The 20,941-nt window shown below is 33.2% G+C and overlaps 3 protein-coding genes across 3 annotated transcripts; 2 read left to right on the forward strand and 1 right to left on the reverse strand.

Annotated features, from left to right (window-relative positions):
- The first annotated feature begins 4,994 nt into the window (after positions 1 to 4,994).
- On the forward strand, positions 4,995 to 7,172 carry LOC133682280 (uncharacterized). Its single transcript, XM_062105566.1, has 3 exons — positions 4,995 to 5,646; positions 5,767 to 6,808; positions 6,950 to 7,172. Exons 1-3 carry the CDS (start codon positions 4,995 to 4,997, stop codon positions 7,170 to 7,172), a joined length of 1,917 nt encoding a protein of 638 aa, XP_061961550.1.
- A 227-nt stretch (positions 7,173 to 7,399) lies between these two features.
- LOC133695382 (respiratory burst oxidase homolog protein D-like) lies at positions 7,400 to 11,936 on the forward strand. Its single transcript, XM_062117360.1, has 12 exons — positions 7,400 to 8,132; positions 8,216 to 8,378; positions 8,480 to 8,528; positions 8,721 to 8,834; positions 9,011 to 9,439; positions 9,524 to 9,910; positions 10,022 to 10,117; positions 10,227 to 10,342; positions 10,471 to 10,573; positions 10,664 to 10,734; positions 10,926 to 11,473; positions 11,603 to 11,936. The coding sequence occupies exons 1-12, from the start codon at positions 7,538 to 7,540 to the stop codon at positions 11,710 to 11,712; spliced, it is 2,781 nt and encodes a 926-aa protein (XP_061973344.1). The 5' UTR covers positions 7,400 to 7,537; the 3' UTR covers positions 11,713 to 11,936.
- Positions 11,937 to 15,789: 3,853 nt separating this feature from the next.
- On the reverse strand, positions 15,790 to 19,499 carry LOC133697541 (uncharacterized). The gene is made up of 2 exons (XM_062120174.1): positions 19,072 to 19,499; positions 15,790 to 16,637 (listed from the first exon to the last, which is right to left on the reverse strand). Exons 1-2 carry the CDS (start codon positions 19,371 to 19,373, stop codon positions 16,190 to 16,192), a joined length of 750 nt encoding a protein of 249 aa, XP_061976158.1. The 5' UTR covers positions 19,374 to 19,499; the 3' UTR covers positions 15,790 to 16,189.
- Positions 19,500 to 20,941: the final 1,442 nt, after the last annotated feature.

The following is a 20,941-nucleotide window of genomic DNA, read 5'->3' on the forward strand; positions in this document are numbered from 1 at the left end:
TAATTTTTTAAAAATTAAAAAATATTATTTTAATTAAAAAATATTTTAAAAAACACCATCTTGAACAATTCCTAACCAATGAAAATACATGAAATACATGGCAGTTGGTTTGTCCGTAAGATTGGAAAGAATAGCTGCTTCCACTTAATAAGATAAACTTGTGACGTTACAATGGCGGGCTGATTGCTTCGTTTAATGACGATTAAAAAATAAGCTCGTTAATTAAACCAAACCATGATCAATGGAAGTTGATTATTCCTTAAACGTCTACTTCTAGCTACGAAAGCGAGTGTCATTTAGAGTCTTTTACGAGTCTTGAAAAGCACCACAATCTTCCTGGCTTTAACACAAAAGGAAACCACCACATTTATGCTTCAATGTAACTAAAATGATTAAAAAATGAAGGGAAATCTTTGATAGATACTCGGAAGAAGTTGTCATCACATCCCATATAAACTTACCATACTTGAGTTATCATTAATGCTTCGGTGTTCAACGTCCAATTAGACAAAATATTTGAGCTTGATTTGAATAATTAAAATTCCCCCATTGGCTCTTGGGATTAGACATTGAGCCGGGCCTCATTTTCTTATCACAAAAAAAAATATAAATTAAGGGTTTCTTTTCTTTCGGTGTGGTACAAAATTTTCAGTCATAAGGTCGGTAAGTTAACATTAATTAATACGAGTTAATTTAATTTTATTTATAAAAAAAATTAAAATACATCATTTTAAAAAATAATTTTTTAAAAAATTAACAAATTTAACCAAATCAACCTTTTAATTTCAACTCTACTTATATTTTTTAAAAACAAATTGACTGAAATCAAACTTCAAATCAATTCATTGGGCCAATCTCGTATCGCAGTATTGTGCATGTTACACAAAAGAATGAAGCATGATGATAACATTGAGTACTATGTGCTGAAAAAAAGATAAAAAGCTTAATTATCAATACAAATTACTTTTAATAATTTGTGAAGAAGGTTTCTAGCTCGAATGAAGGGGAAGATATCGGCATGACACATTACTAAATATCAATGTAATCCTACATGAACGGTTTGCAAGAGAAGATTCTAGTTAGAGGATGAGAGATTATGGTGAGCTCCATTCTCAATTAAAAAAACATATACAAAACCTAGATAAAGCTTTCTAGATCAATAATTCATAAATAAATTTGTATTTATAATAATTTTTTAATATGGATATATGAGTCAGCTTGTGTGCATCTCGACTAATCACATGGGTTCTAAAATTAATAATCATGTAAACCTCTAGTAACTCTGAGATTTATAAAACTCAAACTAAAATTTTTTAAAATATAAATTTAAAATTTAATCAGTTAACTTCATTTTATTTGTTGTATAAATTAGCATTGATACCTATCTCTAGTCGTTCCTAGATGTATCAGTCTCATCACCGCTTTTTTTTTTTATGTGGGTGTTTGTTTACGCGGTAGCCTACGCTTTTAAAACAAATAGTGTAAACCAGGTATTTGGTAACATATAAATAGCAGTTTATTATTTGATGGGTCCCATGATTTTTTGCATCAAACCAGCGTTTTACACAAGCAGCTGGGAGTTGCTTCTCTCCAGCCGCTTCTCTTGTAAGTCACATGGGCACTGTTCATAACAGTGCCCATGCGAGGTGAATTATAATTCATCCACGAGAAGCATTCGCCTGGCACTGTTCACGTGAACAGTATCATGTGAATTTTTTGTTGCACTATTCATGCGAGTAAAATTTATTGGACTGCGTCCGACCTGGTAAAAAATTTTTTAATTTTTTTAAAATTGTGTTTTACTAAAAAAAAAATAATGTTTAATATTATTTAATAACACTACATAAATTAGAAGAACATCGCATGATGACATAGCATTTGTAGAATTTGATCGCAATTCCAATTCTGTTTCTGATGATATTTTACCTGATTTTATTGCACACTCAAAAAACCATGGAAACTATAGTCCTTATCAGATAAATTTTATACGTGATAAAATTATAGATAATTTAATGGAATAATAAAAAGTATTTGATATAAAATATTTTTTATTTAATAATGTAATAATGGTAGTTAAACCTATAATATTTAAATTAAAAATCATCAATATATATATATATATATATATATATATATATATATATATATATATATTATAACCTTAATTTGAAAAGTATATTTAACCAAACATATTAAATTACTTTTTATTCAACTTTAATTTCAACTACAGTTTTAACTAAATATATATAAATACCAAATCAACTTCAATCAAAAATACCTTTTATATAATAATTTTTTTAAAATTACAATCAGATTAACTACCACAATACTAAATACCCCTGTCTGTGTGTGTGTGTGAATGTGCCCAGCAATTTGTGATGTACAACGATAAAGTCATTTGATGATGGGAAGCCTCAGTTACCAATGTGTAATTAGTATGGTGAAGGGATTGAGCTGCTGATTGGTACTTATTAGCACTAATGCTAGTATCAAGAAGAAGTGCATTATTTTGTCATTCTCATGGCGTCATTAAATCTTTAGCATCCATATATGATCCAGAGAAAACATAATAGATTTGATGAACGCAAAGAGTCACGGATATGACTATTAAATTTATAGTTTTGTATTTTTTTAAATAAAGTATGCCTGTTTAGAGGTTTAAAAAAAATATTTATATAGAAAAGAAAAAACCTTACCTCTAATATTAAACAAATAACAATTCAAAATCACAAAGAAAATAAAGATAAAATCCAAAAATTAATAATAAATTTAAAAAAGCTTAGGAAAAATAACAAAATCAGCTCAAAGAACAATTTTTAGACCTTATTTCGGGAGATTCATTAATCTCATAGGATAATTGTATGTAGAACCACTTGGAAAAATTTGACCATAATCTAATAATCAAATATTTTATTATCGTTGTTTTAAGCTGTTAACCTAGTTTAGCACTGTCATCGTAAGAAAACACTAAAATTCAGGTGAAGAAGAGTAAAAATTCAAAAAAAACTTTTAAGAAATTCTTCTTTCACCTATTATAAGAAATAATTCTTTATGAACTAGGCTTAAATCCAAATTCTAGTTGACAAAAAATAATTTTTTGATGTCCAAAATATTTTTTTACAATAAATTCAAACTCAAACTCATAACTAGGTCCGACCTGAATCCCAAACATGAGCTCAAGCAGGACCAATACTCGTGTGTTGGTTTAAGTTTAAAGCTCGTTTTGCTTAGAACCTCTCTACTCTAAAAGCTTGGGTATTATTTCCATCAAATTTTAACTTTCAAACTTTCCATTTTATAAACAGAAAATTTTGTTTATTTATTATATAATGTAGAGTTCTTTTAGAGATTTTTTTTTTGTGTTTCACCAAAACATGTCAATTAACTATTCTTTTAGATTTATTTTTTTATTCACTTATAATTTATTTAAATCATCTTAATTTTTTATATTAAAGAGTTTATGTTGGAAAACTTCAATAAAATTTTAACCTTAAATATTAATAAAAATTTTAAATTTAAACTTAAATATGCACTTTAACTAAGTTTTCACCAATTTTCCAACAATTATTTATGTTATTTTTAATTATGCCAACTAGCTAACTATAGTCATTATAACTCAATGCAAATTCTTTGCAAGCAATCAATTACGGGGTATTTGAGAATATAATAGTATTTGTTTTTTAAAGTATTTTTTACTTGAAAATATATTAAAATTATATTTTTATTTTTAAAATTTTTTTTTATAATAGCACACTAAAATGATATAAAAACACTCAAAAAATATTAATTTAAAAAAATAAAAAAATATATTTTTAAAACGTATAAATAAACATGGTCGGAAGTCTTACTAATATTATGCTCGGTAGTTGATGACTCTTTGACCGGCATCCCTTTGTCGTGGTGTTTGTGTATGTGACTGAAAGTATAAAAGATGCATGAAACCATTAATTAATTTACTCGCAACCTCCTTCATTTGTTTTCTAACATTTTTGCGTCTGTATATTAGGCGAAGCCTTTTACAAGGCTAAGGAGGGTTGTAGCCCAGGTTAAAAGAAAATTAATGACCCATTTTCTCTTTTAATTTTTACACAGCAAATCTTGTCCCACTTTCCCTATCTTTTACAGCAACCCAATATCTCACTTTTCGCATCTTTTACAACAAAACAAACGTAGTGTCCCACTTTTCCTTCCAATACAAATTAATTACTAGCCATCAGCCATCACTTTACTTTATAATTAGCCACCCAACTTCTCTTCCAATACTAATTAATTAGTTATATTTTACAGCAAATTTATCTAAATATAAATAATTAATTAATTCACATGTCTTCTAAATAATTTGGGGTTTTAGCTATTTTTCTTCTCAACAATATACAATTTTAGCTTGGATTTTGAAGAAGAATCTATACAGAGAGCCGCAAGAGTGTAAAATCATCAAGTAAGAATTTACAAGCCAGGACTTTTCATTTTGAATTCAATGTTTCACATTCATTACAGTAGATTGTTAGTGGAGTAAACAATAGACTGTACCCTAGAAATAGATGCATGCTAACACACTAGTAGACTAGTACTAATAATTTACTGGTTATTTCAAAGTTAAGTTCTCCAAATCTCCCAGTAGTTTACATCACTAGTTTATCCTTGTATATTCTGCATTTTATGAATATTCTATTGTGGCATTAGTATCTTTTCATCTTGCACTTGACTTCCCTAATCCTTTTTACTTGAATAGGTTATAAATTATAATGGAAAATCAAGGAAATAAGAGAGGAAAAACTATATTTTCATTCTTTAAACCAAACGAACAAACATCAACCAGTAAAGGACATTCTCCTTCCAATGTTGATGTGTCATATCGTAGTGGACAACCCCCTTTCAAATCTTAAAGAGTTGAAATTGATGTTAGTACTCTTGAACGAGATCCTGGGTTGCGAATTCCAGTGTGGAGACATCCTATTAATCAACAAGATGAAATTAGAAGAGCTTATATCAAAATGGGTCCATATCAACCTAAGTTAGTAGAGTATCCAAGGACTGAATCAGGGAGACAGTATCATCGATTTCAGTACACTTGGTTTGATCAATTTCCTTGGCTAGAGTACTCTCCATCAAAGGATGCAATATTTTGTTTTCCATGCTTTATCTTTGAAAACAAAGTGCCTCGTTATCTCACATTCACCACCGAAGGCTTTAGAAGTTGGAAGAGGGTTAATGATGGTGTTAGATGTGCACTTTTGATGCATGTGGGAAGTCCCACTTCACCACATAATAATGCTGTGAAATCTGCTGAAGATTTAATGAAAGTAAGTAGACATATTGATAAAGTGTTGAATGCACAAATTGTTAAAGAAGTTCAGAAAAATCAGTTGAGACTTATGACAACAATTGAAAGTGTTCGATGGCTTAGCTTACAAGCATGTGCATTTAGAGGTCATGATGAATCTTCAGCTTCTAATAATCGAGGTAATTTTTTGGAGATGATAAGACTTATGGGGAGACTGAATGTTGACATTGATGATGTTGTCTTAGAAAAAGCTTCGAAAAATGCAAAGTATACCTCGCCGACTATTCAAAAAGAGATTTTACATATTCTTGCGAACAAAGTGAGGAAAAAGATTTGTGAAGAAGTTAGAGATGCAAAGTTTTGTATTTTGGTTGACGAAGCCAAAGATGCATCAAATAAAGAACAAATGGCTATTGTTTTGAGATTTGTTGACATTCAGGGTTTTGTATGAGAGCGTTTTTTTAGTATTGTGCATGTTTCAGATACTACTTCTTCAACACTTAAAAAAGAAATTTGTGATGTGCTCGCTCGATATAACTTGCATATTTTCAATATGCGAGGTCAAGGGTATGATGGTGCTAGCAATATGCGTGGCACGTGGAATGGACTACAAGCTCTATTTCTCAGAGATTGTCCATATGCATATTATGTACATTGTTTTGCTCACCGACTACAACTGGCATTAGTTGCAGCAGCAGGAAATGAGATTTCTATTTGGTTATTTTTCTCAAAATTGACAACCATTATCAACCTTATTTGTGCTTCTCCCAAACGTCATACCGAGTTACATTATGCTCAGGCTATAGAAATTGCACATATGGTAGCTACTGGAGAACGTGAGACTGGTAGAGGGGCTAATCAAATTGGTAATTTACATCGAAGTGGAACTACTCGCTGGAGCTCTCATTTTGATTCTATTTGCAGCTTAATAGATATGTATGGTGCAACTATTACTGTGCTTGAAAGTATGGTTCAAGAAGGATCTTCTAATTCTATACGTGGAGAAGCTGGTGGTTGTTTGATTGTGATGAAATCTTTTGAATTTATATTCATCTTATATTTGATGCATAAAATAATGGGGATTACTGATTTACTTTGTCGAGCTTTGCAGCAAAAATCTCTTGACATCTTAAATGCAATGGATCTTGTATCAACTACTAAAACATTGCTTCAAACTTTGAGAGACGCCAGATTTGATCTTCTCCTTGTAAATGTGCAATTTGTTTGCACAAAATATGAGATTGACATACCACATATGAATGCTTCGTATAAAAAGGCTACAGGTCATTCATGTCAACAACGAGGTTCAGTGACAGTTTACCAGCATTATCATTATGATATATTTAACTCAACAATAGATTTTCAGTTGGAAGAATTAAATTCTAGATTCAGTGATGAGACAGTGGAACTCCTTGTACTTAGCTCTGCTTTAGAACCTAAAGACAACTTTAAATCATTTAAAATTGATGCTATTTACAAGCTTGCTGAGAAATTTTATCCTGAAGATTTCAATGAACAAGAGATGTATTATTTGAGATCTCAGCTAGAGCATTATCAAATTGATGTGATTTATCATGAGAGCTTTCAGAATATGTCTACCATTTCTAAATTATGTTGAGGATTAGCTGAAACAAGTAAGTCGCAGCACTATCATTTGATTGACAGATTGATTCGTCTTGTTTTGACTTTGCCTGTTTCCACTGCCACTACAGAGCGGGTATTTTCAGCTATGAAACATGTTAAAACTGTGCTTCGCAATAAAATGGAAGAGGAGTTCTTAGGAGATTCTATGATGATTTACATTGAACGAGAGCTTGTTGAAGATATTGATTCGGATTCGATCATAGATGAATTCTATTCTACAAAACATCGAAGGGTGCAGCTTTGATAGTATAATTTATTTTTATTTTTATTTTGAATTTTATGTACTTTAAATTTTATTTTATATATATTTTATGTTATGTATTTAAATTAAAACTTTATTATTAACTTGATAAATTTATTCGAATAAATGATTGATTTTAAAAAATAATTTATGTGTATTTATATCATATCTCAGAATAAAAAAAATTCCTGGCTCCGCGATGTGTATATATATATATATCAGGTTCCTCCTCCCTCTAATCTTTGTCAACTACAATCTCTACACCAACCAACTTTCTGCTTAAAGTTAATATTTTTTTCTTATACTTTCCCTTTTCGAACCCACATTGTTTTAGCAAAAGTTTTGCAAGATAAGTACAGTAACTCAAAATGATCAGAAGCGAGGGCTTGAGGGGAGCTTATTCTGAGGACAGTTCGGACACAGAAAGCATAGCAAGTGACAGAACAGCTTTTAGTGGGCCTTTAGCATCAGGAGGAGGAGGACTTATCAATAAAAAGCATTCTTCCAAGAAGAGCGCGGGGTTCAATATTCCTCCTGAAACCACCATAAATTCCGGCTTCACTGACGATTCATCTTCCTTTGTAGAGATTACTTTGGATATTTGTGACGATTCTGTGGCGGTTCACAGCGTTCAGGGTGCTAATGAGGATCCCGAATTGACTTTGCTGGCGAAGACAGCGCTAGAGGGAAACAATTCCTCTTCGCTGCGGTCTTCCTTGTTTAGGAACACATCGTCCAAAATCAGGCAGGTCTCTCAGGAGCTAAAACGTTTCGCTTCAAGAAGGTCATCCACAGCTAGACGGTTTGATAGGACAAAGTCAGCTGCTGCTCATGCCTTGAAGGGACTTAAGTTCATTACTGCTAAAACTGGAAATGGATGGCCTGCTGTTGAGAAGCGATTTCAAGAACTTACTGCTTCTACCAATGGCCTCCTTCCATGTTCCTTGTTTGGCGAATGCATAGGTGAGTACCGCTGTTGGCTATTAACTTACTCGTCCTCCTTCTGCGATTGTTTCCTTACTGATCACTATATTTGTATATGACAGGTATGAACAAGGACTCTAAGGAATTTGCGAATGAATTATTTCGTGCACTTGCTCGGAGACATAACACAAATGGTGATTCAATTAACAAGGCACAGCTTAGACAGTTCTGGGATCAGATTGCCGATGAAAGCTTTGACTCTAGGCTCCAAACATTCTTTGACATGTAAAGTGTTTAATATTAATTGAACGGTTCTTTTTCCCTCTGAATTGTTGTCTATGCTGTTGATTAACAGTGACGTGTTTAATATTCGATAATCTGTGCAGGGTTGATAAAGATGCTGATGGAAGAATAACAGAAGAAGAAGTTTTGGAGGTAAGCTTCGAATGAATATTTTATTAACGTGGACCCGTTCAAACCAACCAAAAAAAACATCACTCAATATGCACGATTCTTCTTCTTCTTTTCGACAAGATGAACGGAATAAATTAATCGTGATTGATTTATCGACTTTATTTCTTACATACCATTAGCAGTTGTGATTGACCATATCAAATTTATTTGTAGATTATCAGTCTAAGTGCTTCTGCAAACAAGCTCTCCAACATTCAGAAACAAGCTAAGGAGTATGCTGCACTGATTATGGAAGAATTAGACCCAGATAATGCTGGATACATCATGGTACAGCACACAAAAGTTTCCATCTTCTAAGTATAATTAAACGACAGCAAATGTTCATTTATTTTTCCGGGCATAATTATTATTATTTATAAATTATATCTTAAAATTTTACTATTTTTTAATATAATATCATAGATTTTTGACATGAAAATTGTTGTTTTCGTGTCAATAAACAGATTTATAACTTGGAAACACTACTATTGCAAGCTTCAACCCAGTCCGTCAGAGTTAGCAATAGCCGAGTTCTGAGTGAATTACTGAGCCAAAAGCTGAAGCCTACACAAGAGAACAATCCATTAAAGAGATGGTACCCAAAAGTCAAGTACTTTTTGATGGATAACTGGCAGAGAGTTTGGATAATGATGTTGTGGATGGGTATCGTTGCCGGTTTATTTACATACAAGTTCATAGAGTATCGACACAATAAGGCCGCATACGATGTAATGGGCTATTGCGTTTGTGTTGCCAAAGGAGGGGCAGAGACCCTTAAATTCAATATGGCCTTGATTTTACTACCAGTCTGCCGGAACACCATTACTTGGCTACGAAACAAGACCAAATTGGGAGTAGCTGTGCCTTTTGATGACAATCTAAATTTCCACAAGGTAATGAAACTAATCCATTCCATATTATGTTCGAGAAGTCTGCATGATCTTAAAATCTAAGGATGCTTGTTATGATTTGTTTAGGTGATTGCAGTAGGAATTGCCATTGGAACTGGATTACATGCAGGGGCTCATATAACGTGTGATTTTCCCCGACTTCTTCACGCCACTGAAAAAGAATACGAGCCTCTGAAACCTTACTTTGGAGATGAGCAACCTGATAACTACGGGTGGTTTTTGAAAGGCGTGGAGGGGATCACAGGCATTATAATGGTACTGCTAATGGCCATAGCATTCACATTAGCCACGCGTTGGTTCCGGCGTAACAGGCTCAACCTGCCTAAACCTCTCAAGAAACTCACTGGCTTCAATGCCTTCTGGTATTCCCACCATCTGTTCGTTATTGTCTACACTCTCCTCGTGGTCCATGGAATTTACCTCTACCTCACAAAGACATGGTATAAGAAAACGGTTAGTGCTTTGCTCCTCCCTTGCGTCGCAACTGAATTAAGAATTTGCTTCTTTTCTACCTCTTAAGTTGTTATAAATAAACAATCCATTTCCAATTTTTCTTGACTGCAGACATGGATGTACCTAGTAGTGCCGGTTATCCTTTATGCGTGTGAAAGGTTGATCAGGGCTTTTAGATCAAGCACCAGAGCTGTTAAGATTCTCAAGGTATGGTACAATGAAGTCTATATGAATTACGTACTACTTATCTTCAACTTCTACTGGCTAATCTGTACCATACTGAAGACCAGTATTTTGTCCATGAACACTTTATCAGGTTGCCGTCTATCCTGGAAACGTCCTGGCATTGCACATGTCAAAGCCCCAAGGCTTCAAATACAAAAGTGGGCAGTACATGTTTGTCAACTGCGCTGCAGTTTCTCCATTTCAATGGTAAGTTAATTTAATTTCCGTGGCAGATTGCTAGCTGGTGCCCACTTAATTATGCCAAAGAAACCCAATCCAATTACATTGTATAATTATTGACCTTGGACGCTAATGCATAGTTGGTATGAACACAGGCACCCATTCTCTATCACTTCTTCGCCAGGAGATGACTACCTGAGCGTGCACATTCGAACACTCGGTGATTGGACGAGGCAACTCCAAACTGTTTTCTCTGAGGTCTGTTGTTAGCTAATGACTACATCATGCAAACCAAATTTCCTTCGTGTTTTGTTCCGAACAATCTCTTATGTTTCCAATGGTTGTTAGGTTTGTCAGCCTCAACCTGCTGGGAAGAGTGGATTACTCAGAGCTGATATGCAAGGAGAAAACAATCCTAGGTAAATTAAGATGTATAATCAGCCATCTTCTTCAATGACTCTTTTCTTTACTTATTCGAGAACTTTTGCTAGTTACATTTATGTGAGGTTTATGGGCTGTCTCATTTGGAATATTGGTCATCCATAATAGAAGAGTAGTTTTATTGCCTTGAACATGTCAATGACAAGTGGAGATTAAATGAATGTTGCAGCTTTCCGAAGATATTAATCGATGGTCCATTCGGAGCTCCAGCACAAGAGTACAAGAAATATGATGTGGTGCTACTTGTAGGGCTTGGCATTGGAGCCACACCTATGGTCAGCATTGTCAAGGACATCATCAACAACATGAAACTTAAGGACAAGGATGGAGAGGATAATGGAGCACTAGAGGGCTTGGAAAGTGGCAGAGGACCACCCAATAAGAACAAGATTAGTACTAGCAGAAGTTTCAAAACAAGAAAAGCATATTTCTATTGGGTCACGAGGGAACAAGGTTCATTCGAGTGGTTCAAAGAGATAATGAATGAGGTGGCAGAGATGGACGATAAGCAGGTGATAGAATTGCACAACTATTGCACAAGTGTATATGAAGAAGGGGATGCAAGGTCTGCCCTCATTGCAATGCTCCAGTCATTAAACCATGCCAAGAATGGCGTGGATGTGGTTTCAGGCACACGGGTCAAATCCCACTTTGCCAAACCCATCTGGCGACAAGTTTACAAGAAAATCGCTCTCCGACATCCAGATGCTCGAATTGGTCAGTTCACCGACCCTTGCCCACCCACTTCGTTGGGCCCTCCTTCTCCTTTTTTTTTTTTTTTTGTCTGTCCACGAAACTAAAAAGATCTTACAAACTAATCAATTCCGTGTCAACATTTATGAGCAGGAGTTTTCTACTGCGGGGCACCAGCACTTACAAAGGAGCTAAGGCAACTGGCTCTGGACTTCTCTCACAAGACCTCTACGGAGTTTGATTTTCATAAAGAAAACTTTTAAGGAAGGACGAAGAAATGAGAGGATTACCTTTAATGTTGCTGAGTGGCGAAACGTCACTACCCCGTCAGCACCCAATTGCAAATAGTAGCTTTGTTGACTTCTTGCTTTCAGATTGAAACAATTTTTTTGGAGGCTCATATCAAATCTGAAGTAAAAGTGTATTGCAATCCATGATTTTTGCACGCTATATTTAAGTAAAGTTATTTTCTGAAGTTATTCTCAAATCCGACCATGAGTAAATTGGCAGAACTCATTGTTTTTTTTCAAAGAGAGCTTGGTCTCTCTCCTTTTTGTTTATGAATTGAGATAGCTTGACCTTAATAATTAAACTTACTCGCTCGGTAATTAATTATTTGTTGTTTCATTATGATTTAGTAAAAATTAAAAAACAAAGTACATGGGTAACTTGTCTTGCTAGCTCGTACTAAAAAAAATAGCATATTAATGTCATGCACTAAGCACATACATATTTTTTAAGAAAGGTAAAGCCATAAACATATAAAAACCTGTGCTGGATTTATCAGATATAGAGAACGGTACTGGATGGAAATTACCATTGTGGGAATTCCTAATTACCCACTTACAGAGGTCGGCAGAGTCCACTAATCTGTTGATGGGTCATAAAGCGGATTCCACATCCTGAACCTTAAGACTAGCATGAAATAGAGCTATGATCAGTCTCCGTCAATGGTGGTGGTGATTCCGTGTTTTTAAAGGTAGCCTTTGCAGGAATTTTGTAACTAACCGTTTAATATATACTGTTTATTAAATCCAGTGGCAAAGCCCTTAAGAAGAAGAAGAAGAAGAAGCAGCAGCTAGCTTATATATTAAATCCAGTGGTAAAAATTAGTGTCGAGCTATTTTTTTTTAATGTAAAAAATTGATGTTTAGACACTCCAGGTCTATTTTAAGAAGAAGAAAAAAAAAAGACGCCCCTATAGTTATATAACTAGTTAAGTCAAGTAAACTGGCTTTAATTCAAATAAATAAACAATAGGATATAAATCAAAATCAAATTAAAAAAAAATAATTAGGATAACTCGATGAAATTTCTTTACCAGAAAAAAAAACAAACAATATATCTTAATTCACACTCCATTAAACATAGAAAAACGAAACAATATTAAAAAAAGCATAAGAAACTGGTCCTATAAATAATACGGGTTAGCATAACAAATTTTTAAACCTGGTAATCAGAGTCAAGTCAACCTGAGATAGCCGGTTAAATTCGTGGCCTAGATAATAAAATTGGAATAACCCAATAAAAAATAAAGATAATTATAAATTCTTTTTTAAAAGAAAACCTTGCTAGCTTTACAAACTTATGACCCGAGTCATTAAACCTGAAATATCATATTTGAAAAAACTATAAAGTCTAATTCTCAACCAATCAAATATTAAAAAATAAAATTGAAAAAAATCAATTATACAAAAGGATTTAAAAATAGCAATTAAAAGAATAAGAATCAAAATTCAAATACTAAATAAATCTTATATTTAATCGAATTGTAAAATTGAAAAGAAAAATTAATTTAGTAAAAAAGCCAAAGAAAATAAAAAAAAGTATAAAAAATGACATAGAAAGTAAAAACAAATTATGATTGAAGGATAAAATTAAAATGAATAATAACTTCTTTAAAAAGAACGAAGAAAAAAAATTAAAAATTAAAATAATAAGAACCAAATTAAAAAAATATAATATTATCAATTTGGATTGAAAGATAAAATTAAAATAAATAAATTTTTTATATCAGGTACATGCTCTAATCAACCAAGCTTGAATACAAGTCCTCTGACTCGGGATACAAAAGGTGCCGAGCTGTAGTTTCATGGAGATATATAATTTTTTTTCTGTTCTTTTTTATTCGAGAAAAAGGTGTGATGGTCGAATTCAAGAAGATCTTCGGGAAATATTCAAAGTAAAACGTAAACATACAAGGGGCCGCAGACAGAAACTGGAAAAGAAAATACATACCCAGGGGCAGGGCTAATATTATTTGAATCTATTGCATTTGTATAATTAATTTATTCCTATTTGGTAAACTAAAAACAGTGCATGTTTTACCGTACACCCGTCTCTTATTCTTCATCTTACATTTAAACGTCACCGTTCATAGCTAATATTTCTCTTTAGATCTTTGAAATTTTTATTGTTTAATTTATACTTTGATTGTTGAACTCAATTTTTCTTTCTATCTCGTTGTTTCAGTTTTTGAATTTTAAAATAAAATATTAAAATTCAAAAACTTGAATATTAATATTTTAATTATTTATAGAAAATGTGTTAAAAGATAACATGTTGTATGGCCAACAAATTACACGGCATCTTTAATTTTTTTTTAACAAAAATCTAACATTGACAACTCCTTTAAAAAAAATTAAAAAAAAAACCAAGCATGTAAGCTTAACCTTTTTTAAAAAAAAATAATTTTTTTATTATTTTTTTAATTTTAATTTTAATTAACACTCTCTTATTTTTTTTAATTGTTTAATTTAACTTTTTTAAAAGAAAAATAATAGTTAATCTTTTGATTCTTTCTATAATTTTATAATACTTCAAAGAGATTATTATAATTCATCTTTAAATTTCTTTTCTCTTAAATCTTAGATAGATAAATTGTATTTCTATGGTGAATTTATAAAAATAAAAATAATACGTACTTAGCAACTAGAATTAATATTGAAGATAAATAAAAAAAAAAAGTATAAAATAGCAAGGACAATCAGTTAAAACTTTTGCATGTGCATATATATATTTCCCTTCTTACAAGGAAGTTGAATTTCCCACTTGAGTCTTTAATTAGCATTGGCAACACTTTACTAACTCATCACTTCATATATTTCTCAATTAATTTTATTTAAGAAAAGGAAAGATAATATTTACACTTAAAAATATAGCTATATTTTTTTATCGTCTTCTTCTCTTGTGTTAAAAATTGACTTAAAATCATACTTACAGTGTAATGCAGGTGCACCGGCTAAGATTATAAACTAAAAGAATTGGAGCATTTCTATGGTATTTTCCATTGTTCCTCGTGAGTCAAATGCAATGTGGACTGCACTACCCATCCATTGTGTTTTAGCATAATAAAATATAGTTTGACAGATTAGATCAGATTGTCCCGGCCATTGATCCATGACCTAGGCAAGTGATCAACTGAATTTGCTAAACATATCCCAGCTCAATTTTTAATTTACTAGAAACCACAACAGTTTGAAATACTCATAATCCATCCAGATCTCTCCTACTTACTTCCCAATTCAATAATAAAAGAGATCTTTTTTTCTAGACCGATTGGGCTGAACAGTTAATCACACTGACAAGGTCCTGCTATCGACTGACACCATCCATTTTGGGTGAAGGGCGGGAGGCATTTTTTTTTTTCTGGGTTAACAAATATAATTACCTCACTTTTGCAATACAATCAGAGTTACATCCTAGATTATATTTTAGTCCATGTATTTTGGTGGTGAAAAATCAAGTTCTGGTGAGATTACCCTAGCGATTTTTAAACTTGAATTTTAGTATCTCCTTATATCAACATACGCATGAACTTAAACCTGCATGATAATTTCTACATTTCCACTTGAACCAGAAAGAGTGATCCTTCAATAAACGAATCAAGTTTGAAGTTCCAGATTCATGTGAATCATCAATGACTTTTTGTGTGCGATTTGAAAACACGACTAAAATCTTAGACAAAACTGAAACACGAGGACTAAACATTTAGTTAAAAGAACATAAGCCAAAATTTAATTACAGCACAAAAGACACCATGTATCATCTAACCCAAAAAAGAAAAAGGTTATAGCTTACCCTGTAGAATAGGTTGGTGGGGGGGGTTGGGGGTTTGGAGCTAAACTGAAAGATGTTCAACCGAGAAAGAAAGGATATATACTCAAAGAAAGCCAAGAAAGAGCTAAGCATGCAAGTGATAATGGTCGATATGCAACACAATAAAGCATCAAAACCACACCGAAAATAAACTTCACGGAAGGAAATTTAAATCACACTAAGAGATTATGATTACAGCAGAATCATAACATTCCATGGCAAGGCAATGCATAAAAGAAAAGTTAGGCAAAATACAGTATGCTCATCATTTGTATTTTTTTCTCCACAGAAAATTAGAACACAATATCCAAAGATAGAATACAATAACAGGGAAATAGAATATGATGATGCATCATGACATGGCCAAAATGTACTGTGTACTGATAGCTAATTACTGAGTTTAAGTTATCTCTTCTCTAAAGACAACTGAATAATCCATTTGGTCAGCTTCCAACATAAGATCTCTCAGTGTTTCAAGAGAAACTTGAAAGAAAGGGATGACCAGAAGGCATCAAATTACAACTACAATGGATCAGCAGGCAATAAAATGGATCAGATATTCTAAATCTTTGCTCAGTGAGAGGATAATGAAAAAACTAAACAAGTAAATAGGCACTATTAGAGTCTTTTATCGATGTTTTTCTATAGGCCCTTGCTTCCATTTTTATTAGAGGTATGAGGAGAATCATCGGTGGAGGATTCAGCCAATGTTATATCAGTAGAGTACTTTTTGATCCTCAAGGAAATAAGGATACTTGATACAATCCCAAGTAAAGGAAATAGGTAAGACCAAATCTGAGATTTTTTAGAGCCAGATGCTGAAGCAACAGCAGCACCAGCAAGGCTACCAATGGATGTGTTCTGTAGGATCATTGGGAGGCAGCCAACAACTGTAGGAAGCAGAAAATCAACCATGAACCCAACTTTTGTAGCAGCTAGAGCATAGTTTATAAGATAGGAGGGCATGGGTGAGAAGCGTGCAAGAAGAACAAATTTCCATCCATCCTTTTCAACTCCACTGGAAAGCAGATGGAAATATTTGTTACTCTGCACCCACTCCATTGCTGAACTGGAACTCCTGAAAACTAGCCTGAAAAAATTCGCAATGTCAAAATGGATCCTGAAACTAGTAAACAAAAACCAGAGAGAAAGCAAGTACGGCAATAAATATCAAAATGGGGAACATCCATGTTGGTAAGGCACTAAGCTCTAGTTCTCCTGTCTTCACCACCTCCTCACAGGCCTTTTTTGGTCTTGACCATTTCCTTTTAGTACACATGACTGCAACTCAATCTTGTAGCTATAAAAACAAGAAAAACTTGAAAAGTTTCACTGAGTTCATTTTCCATTTCTTATATTGCATGTTCTCTTGTTGTGAACTTAAATAGTTTCACTGGGTTCATTTTTCCATCAATCTAAACTTCTATGATGGAAATTATTCAAGACATGTTTCTTGATTGCACAACGTGCAACCACAAAGTATGAAGTCCCTATTAGGTTTCTGCTCTTCAATCGTCCTACTCAATTATATGAGGAAACAATCTTTAAAGATTTTACTTTCATCTGCTTTCATGGCTTTAATATTCAGCAAAAGGTGATGATTTTGGTGTTCATTGTAGAAACAATTTCAAACAATTAGGGTTTATTTGATGGACAAAAATTTAGTGGAATTTCCTAAAACCTATACTACAATTCAACAAGAAACTGCGATGAGCATATTACTAGGAAGAACACTTCCTGATGACCTAACTAAGCCTAAACAAAACCAAGTGATGATATGCAAACCAAGTGATGATATGCTTGACGTAGAACAACCGAAACCCAAACATTTTTTAAAAGCACCCTAAATGTAGAAATTTATTTCTCATACTAATATATTAATTCCCATCCACTTACTGCTTATTCCGACTTTTCACCATTAACAAACTTAGTTTCTCCATTGACAATTTAATATATTTCAAAGCAGTTTAATTTATTTGATCACAGCATCTATAAGCAAAACACTTTCTGATGACCTAACTAAGCCTAAAAATACCAAGTGGTGACATGCTTGACTAGACTCGCAAAAAAGAACCTATTATCCATAAAGCAAAACAACTGAAACCCAAACATTGAAAAGCACCCTGCATATAGAATTTTATTTCTCGTACTAATAAAACTAAAACATAGTTATTGTACTAAACCTGACAAAAAACTATTGTCTTGAGACGTAGAACCTATGACAGATCTGCGTATTAAAATGTTGATCCTCTGCAATATTAATTTCCATCCACTTACTGCTTATTCTGACTTTTTACCATTAACAAACTTAGTTTCTCTATTGACAATTAAATACATTCCAAAGTAGTTATTTTAATTGATCACAGCATCTATAAGCATGGAGTTAGTTCCCAGATGAGGTACCCCATCCTTGAGTGTGAGCATGACATACCAAGCCATGCGTGTACAAGGTGCCACCAAGCATAAGCCAGTACTTGGGGGGTATTCATGCAAGTGAGCTTGGATGAGAATGAGATTGCAGTTTCTGTGAGCTGTTTCATTGTCTAATTGGTACGGTTGCTTTTACATGTGCCATTTCGGGCATATTTCATACCATGTGTATATAGTTTATAGCAAGTCCTAAATGTCTTTCTCTTGATCCAAGATAGCAGAAAAGGTCAGTGTAAGAGATTCTGCGGATAAAAATCCCTCCATTCACAAATTTTTCAACTTCTCCACTATTTGTAATTTCATTTTCATTTTCATTTTCCTCCTACCCTATTTGGTAGAAGAAAATATTAGATCATATTACATCATTAGTTTACACCTTTGACAAACCTGCCACATCAATTTTATTATTCTGATAAATGTTCTACTATTTATCAACCGCACCATATCATGAATATGCCAATAACCTCTTCTAAATTTCATAGGCAAGTCAGTCAGCACCTACATTCAAAGACAAAGGAGCCCAGAAAAGGATAAGATAAATCAAAACTATAAACACACGAATCCCCTATCACTCGATTACTATCCGAAAGAAAAAGCTTTAAGAAATGCGTGCCAGAGGAAATAAAAGAGCATTGAAAAGTCTAATCACATTCATGCATAGAAATAAATTTGAACGAGCATATATATTATACACTCACTATAATTCACTTTGAACTCTACACCATCACTTCAAAACTGATAAAAATGAACAGCAGATTCATCATCTAGACAGATACAATACAAGAGAATGCAGACATGATGTACTATGAAAATTCTAGCAGGTAGCCTGAAAAGGTATTATTATAATAATAACAGCAACAACAACAACAATAAGCTGGAATTTCCCCAACATTTTTGGTAAAATCCAATCACCTCAACATTAATTACCCATTAATCATCTTACAGAAGACACGCATGGTTTCATTTTAATGTTTCCAAGTAAAAAAAAACGATAACTGTATTAATAAAGGAACCAATTAATAGAAACATAAGAAAAAGCGATCTGGGAACCAATCGAATAAAAAGGAAAAACAAATGAAGACATTTTGAAGTACCTGCCGATCCAGAAGGAAAGAGAGGCACCTAAGATCTTGGCAGAGAAGACACAGAGAACAGCAGGCAAGAACCCAAACAGCAAAGAAGCACCAGCCTCGAAAAAAACAGCGCAAGGCAAGCAGAGAGCGAGAGAGATTGTGTGAATCCCAACGTAAGCAGGCATTGCCCAAACCCCTAATCGATCTGACCATTCACCAAGTAGCTCAAGAGCTGCGTCTTTGTCCCATCCAAATTGTTTGCTCAGTTCTCTTGCTATAGCTACAAGCCCAATCACAGCTGCTACTTTCCACCATTTACCCATCTCTCACTGCAGGCTTTGCTTTTCTTGAAGACACAAGGCAACTTTCTCTGTTTTATTGTTAATTCTCTGTTTGTTGAATCCCTCAGGAGACGTGCATTGTTCGTTCTGTTTTGCGATCATTTATGAATAAGGAAACAAATAGAGGCCTGCTTTCCCCATTCGTCTTTGCTGTCTATAGGCCTTTTGATGATGGGCCTTTTGGGCTATTCATTCATGGGCCATAAGGAAATTCTATTCCGAATTATTTTCCTTTTTTTTTCTCATCCCTTTTCTATATCACACCCCCTTGCTTATGTCATTAATAAGAAAATAAATATAAATTTTTTAAAATTTACTGAATTATAGATCTATCAGTTTTTATTTTATTTTATCGTCTACATGTTGAATGGTAATATTTTGAAGCATACAAGTATCTTGTATATAGCTGGATGTCTTGGCATTATGTCTCCCTGCTAACCTGTTAAGGTGACATATCTACATTACTTATTTTCATAGGCGTATTTTTATTTATTTTCATAACTTGTTTGGTGATTAATTTCTAAAATTCTAACCTTGATTAACATCCATAAAAATACATTTTCTTGGATGCACCAATTTCATATTGAGATACATCCTTGAGATTGTCAAAGATTGGGTGTTAGATGTCGTTTGTTTACATGGCTGCGGCAGCATTTCAAGCAAAACGCAGCTCTTGCATGTTTGGTAAAGAAAAAAATAGAATTTACTGTTCATGGACCATGCCTTTTACTATGTTTGCAACGCAAGGTCGATCCAAGCAGCTTCCCACTGCTTTTGTTGCAACTGTGTTACAACACAGTAAACAATAACGCGCCTTACAGAAACACAGAGGAAGGATTCAACCAGCTCTTCCCCTTCTCCTTTTCCTTCTCCTTCTTTTTCTGCACCATGTCTCCACTGTTCTGCAACGTGAATAGTGGAGACATGGTCTTCCTCTTTCCCTTCTCTTTCTCCTTTTTTTTCATCTTCTTCTACACCATATCTACATTATTTATTTTCATAGATGTATTTTTATTTATTTATTTTCATAACTTGTTTGGTGATTAATTTCTAAATTTCTAACCTTGATTAACATCCATAAAAATACATTTTCTTGGATGCACGAACTCCATATTGAGATACTTCCTTGAGATTGTCAAAGATTGGGTGTTAGTCTCTATTAGTGTTGCTGTAGAGCCAACTTTTGTTTGGATTTTTTTTCAACACTCTAATGTTTTCTAGGTTTTTTTCTTAGCTTTTCAATTTTCTTAAGAGAACATTGAGAATTTCGTCTCCTTCTTCTTTGTTTTGTCATTATAGGAGCATTTCCATCCAGAAGTGAAAGTGACAAATGACCACATACGGGGAAAACAAAAGAATATATAAAAGAAAATCATAAAAGAAACAGATGAATCAATTAACCATATATTTTGATATATTTAGATAGCATCAAGCACCATAATTTATTAAAATATTATATGTTATGAAAAACTCCTGTAGTTTTTTTTTTAATAGTTTCTGTCCACTTCCCAACGCTTTTTTTTCCCCTTAAAAATCAGAATAAGTACCCT

This window comes from Populus nigra, chromosome 1 (genome assembly GCF_951802175.1).
Source record: "Populus nigra chromosome 1, ddPopNigr1.1, whole genome shotgun sequence".
NCBI lineage: Eukaryota > Viridiplantae > Streptophyta > Magnoliopsida > Malpighiales > Salicaceae > Populus > Populus nigra.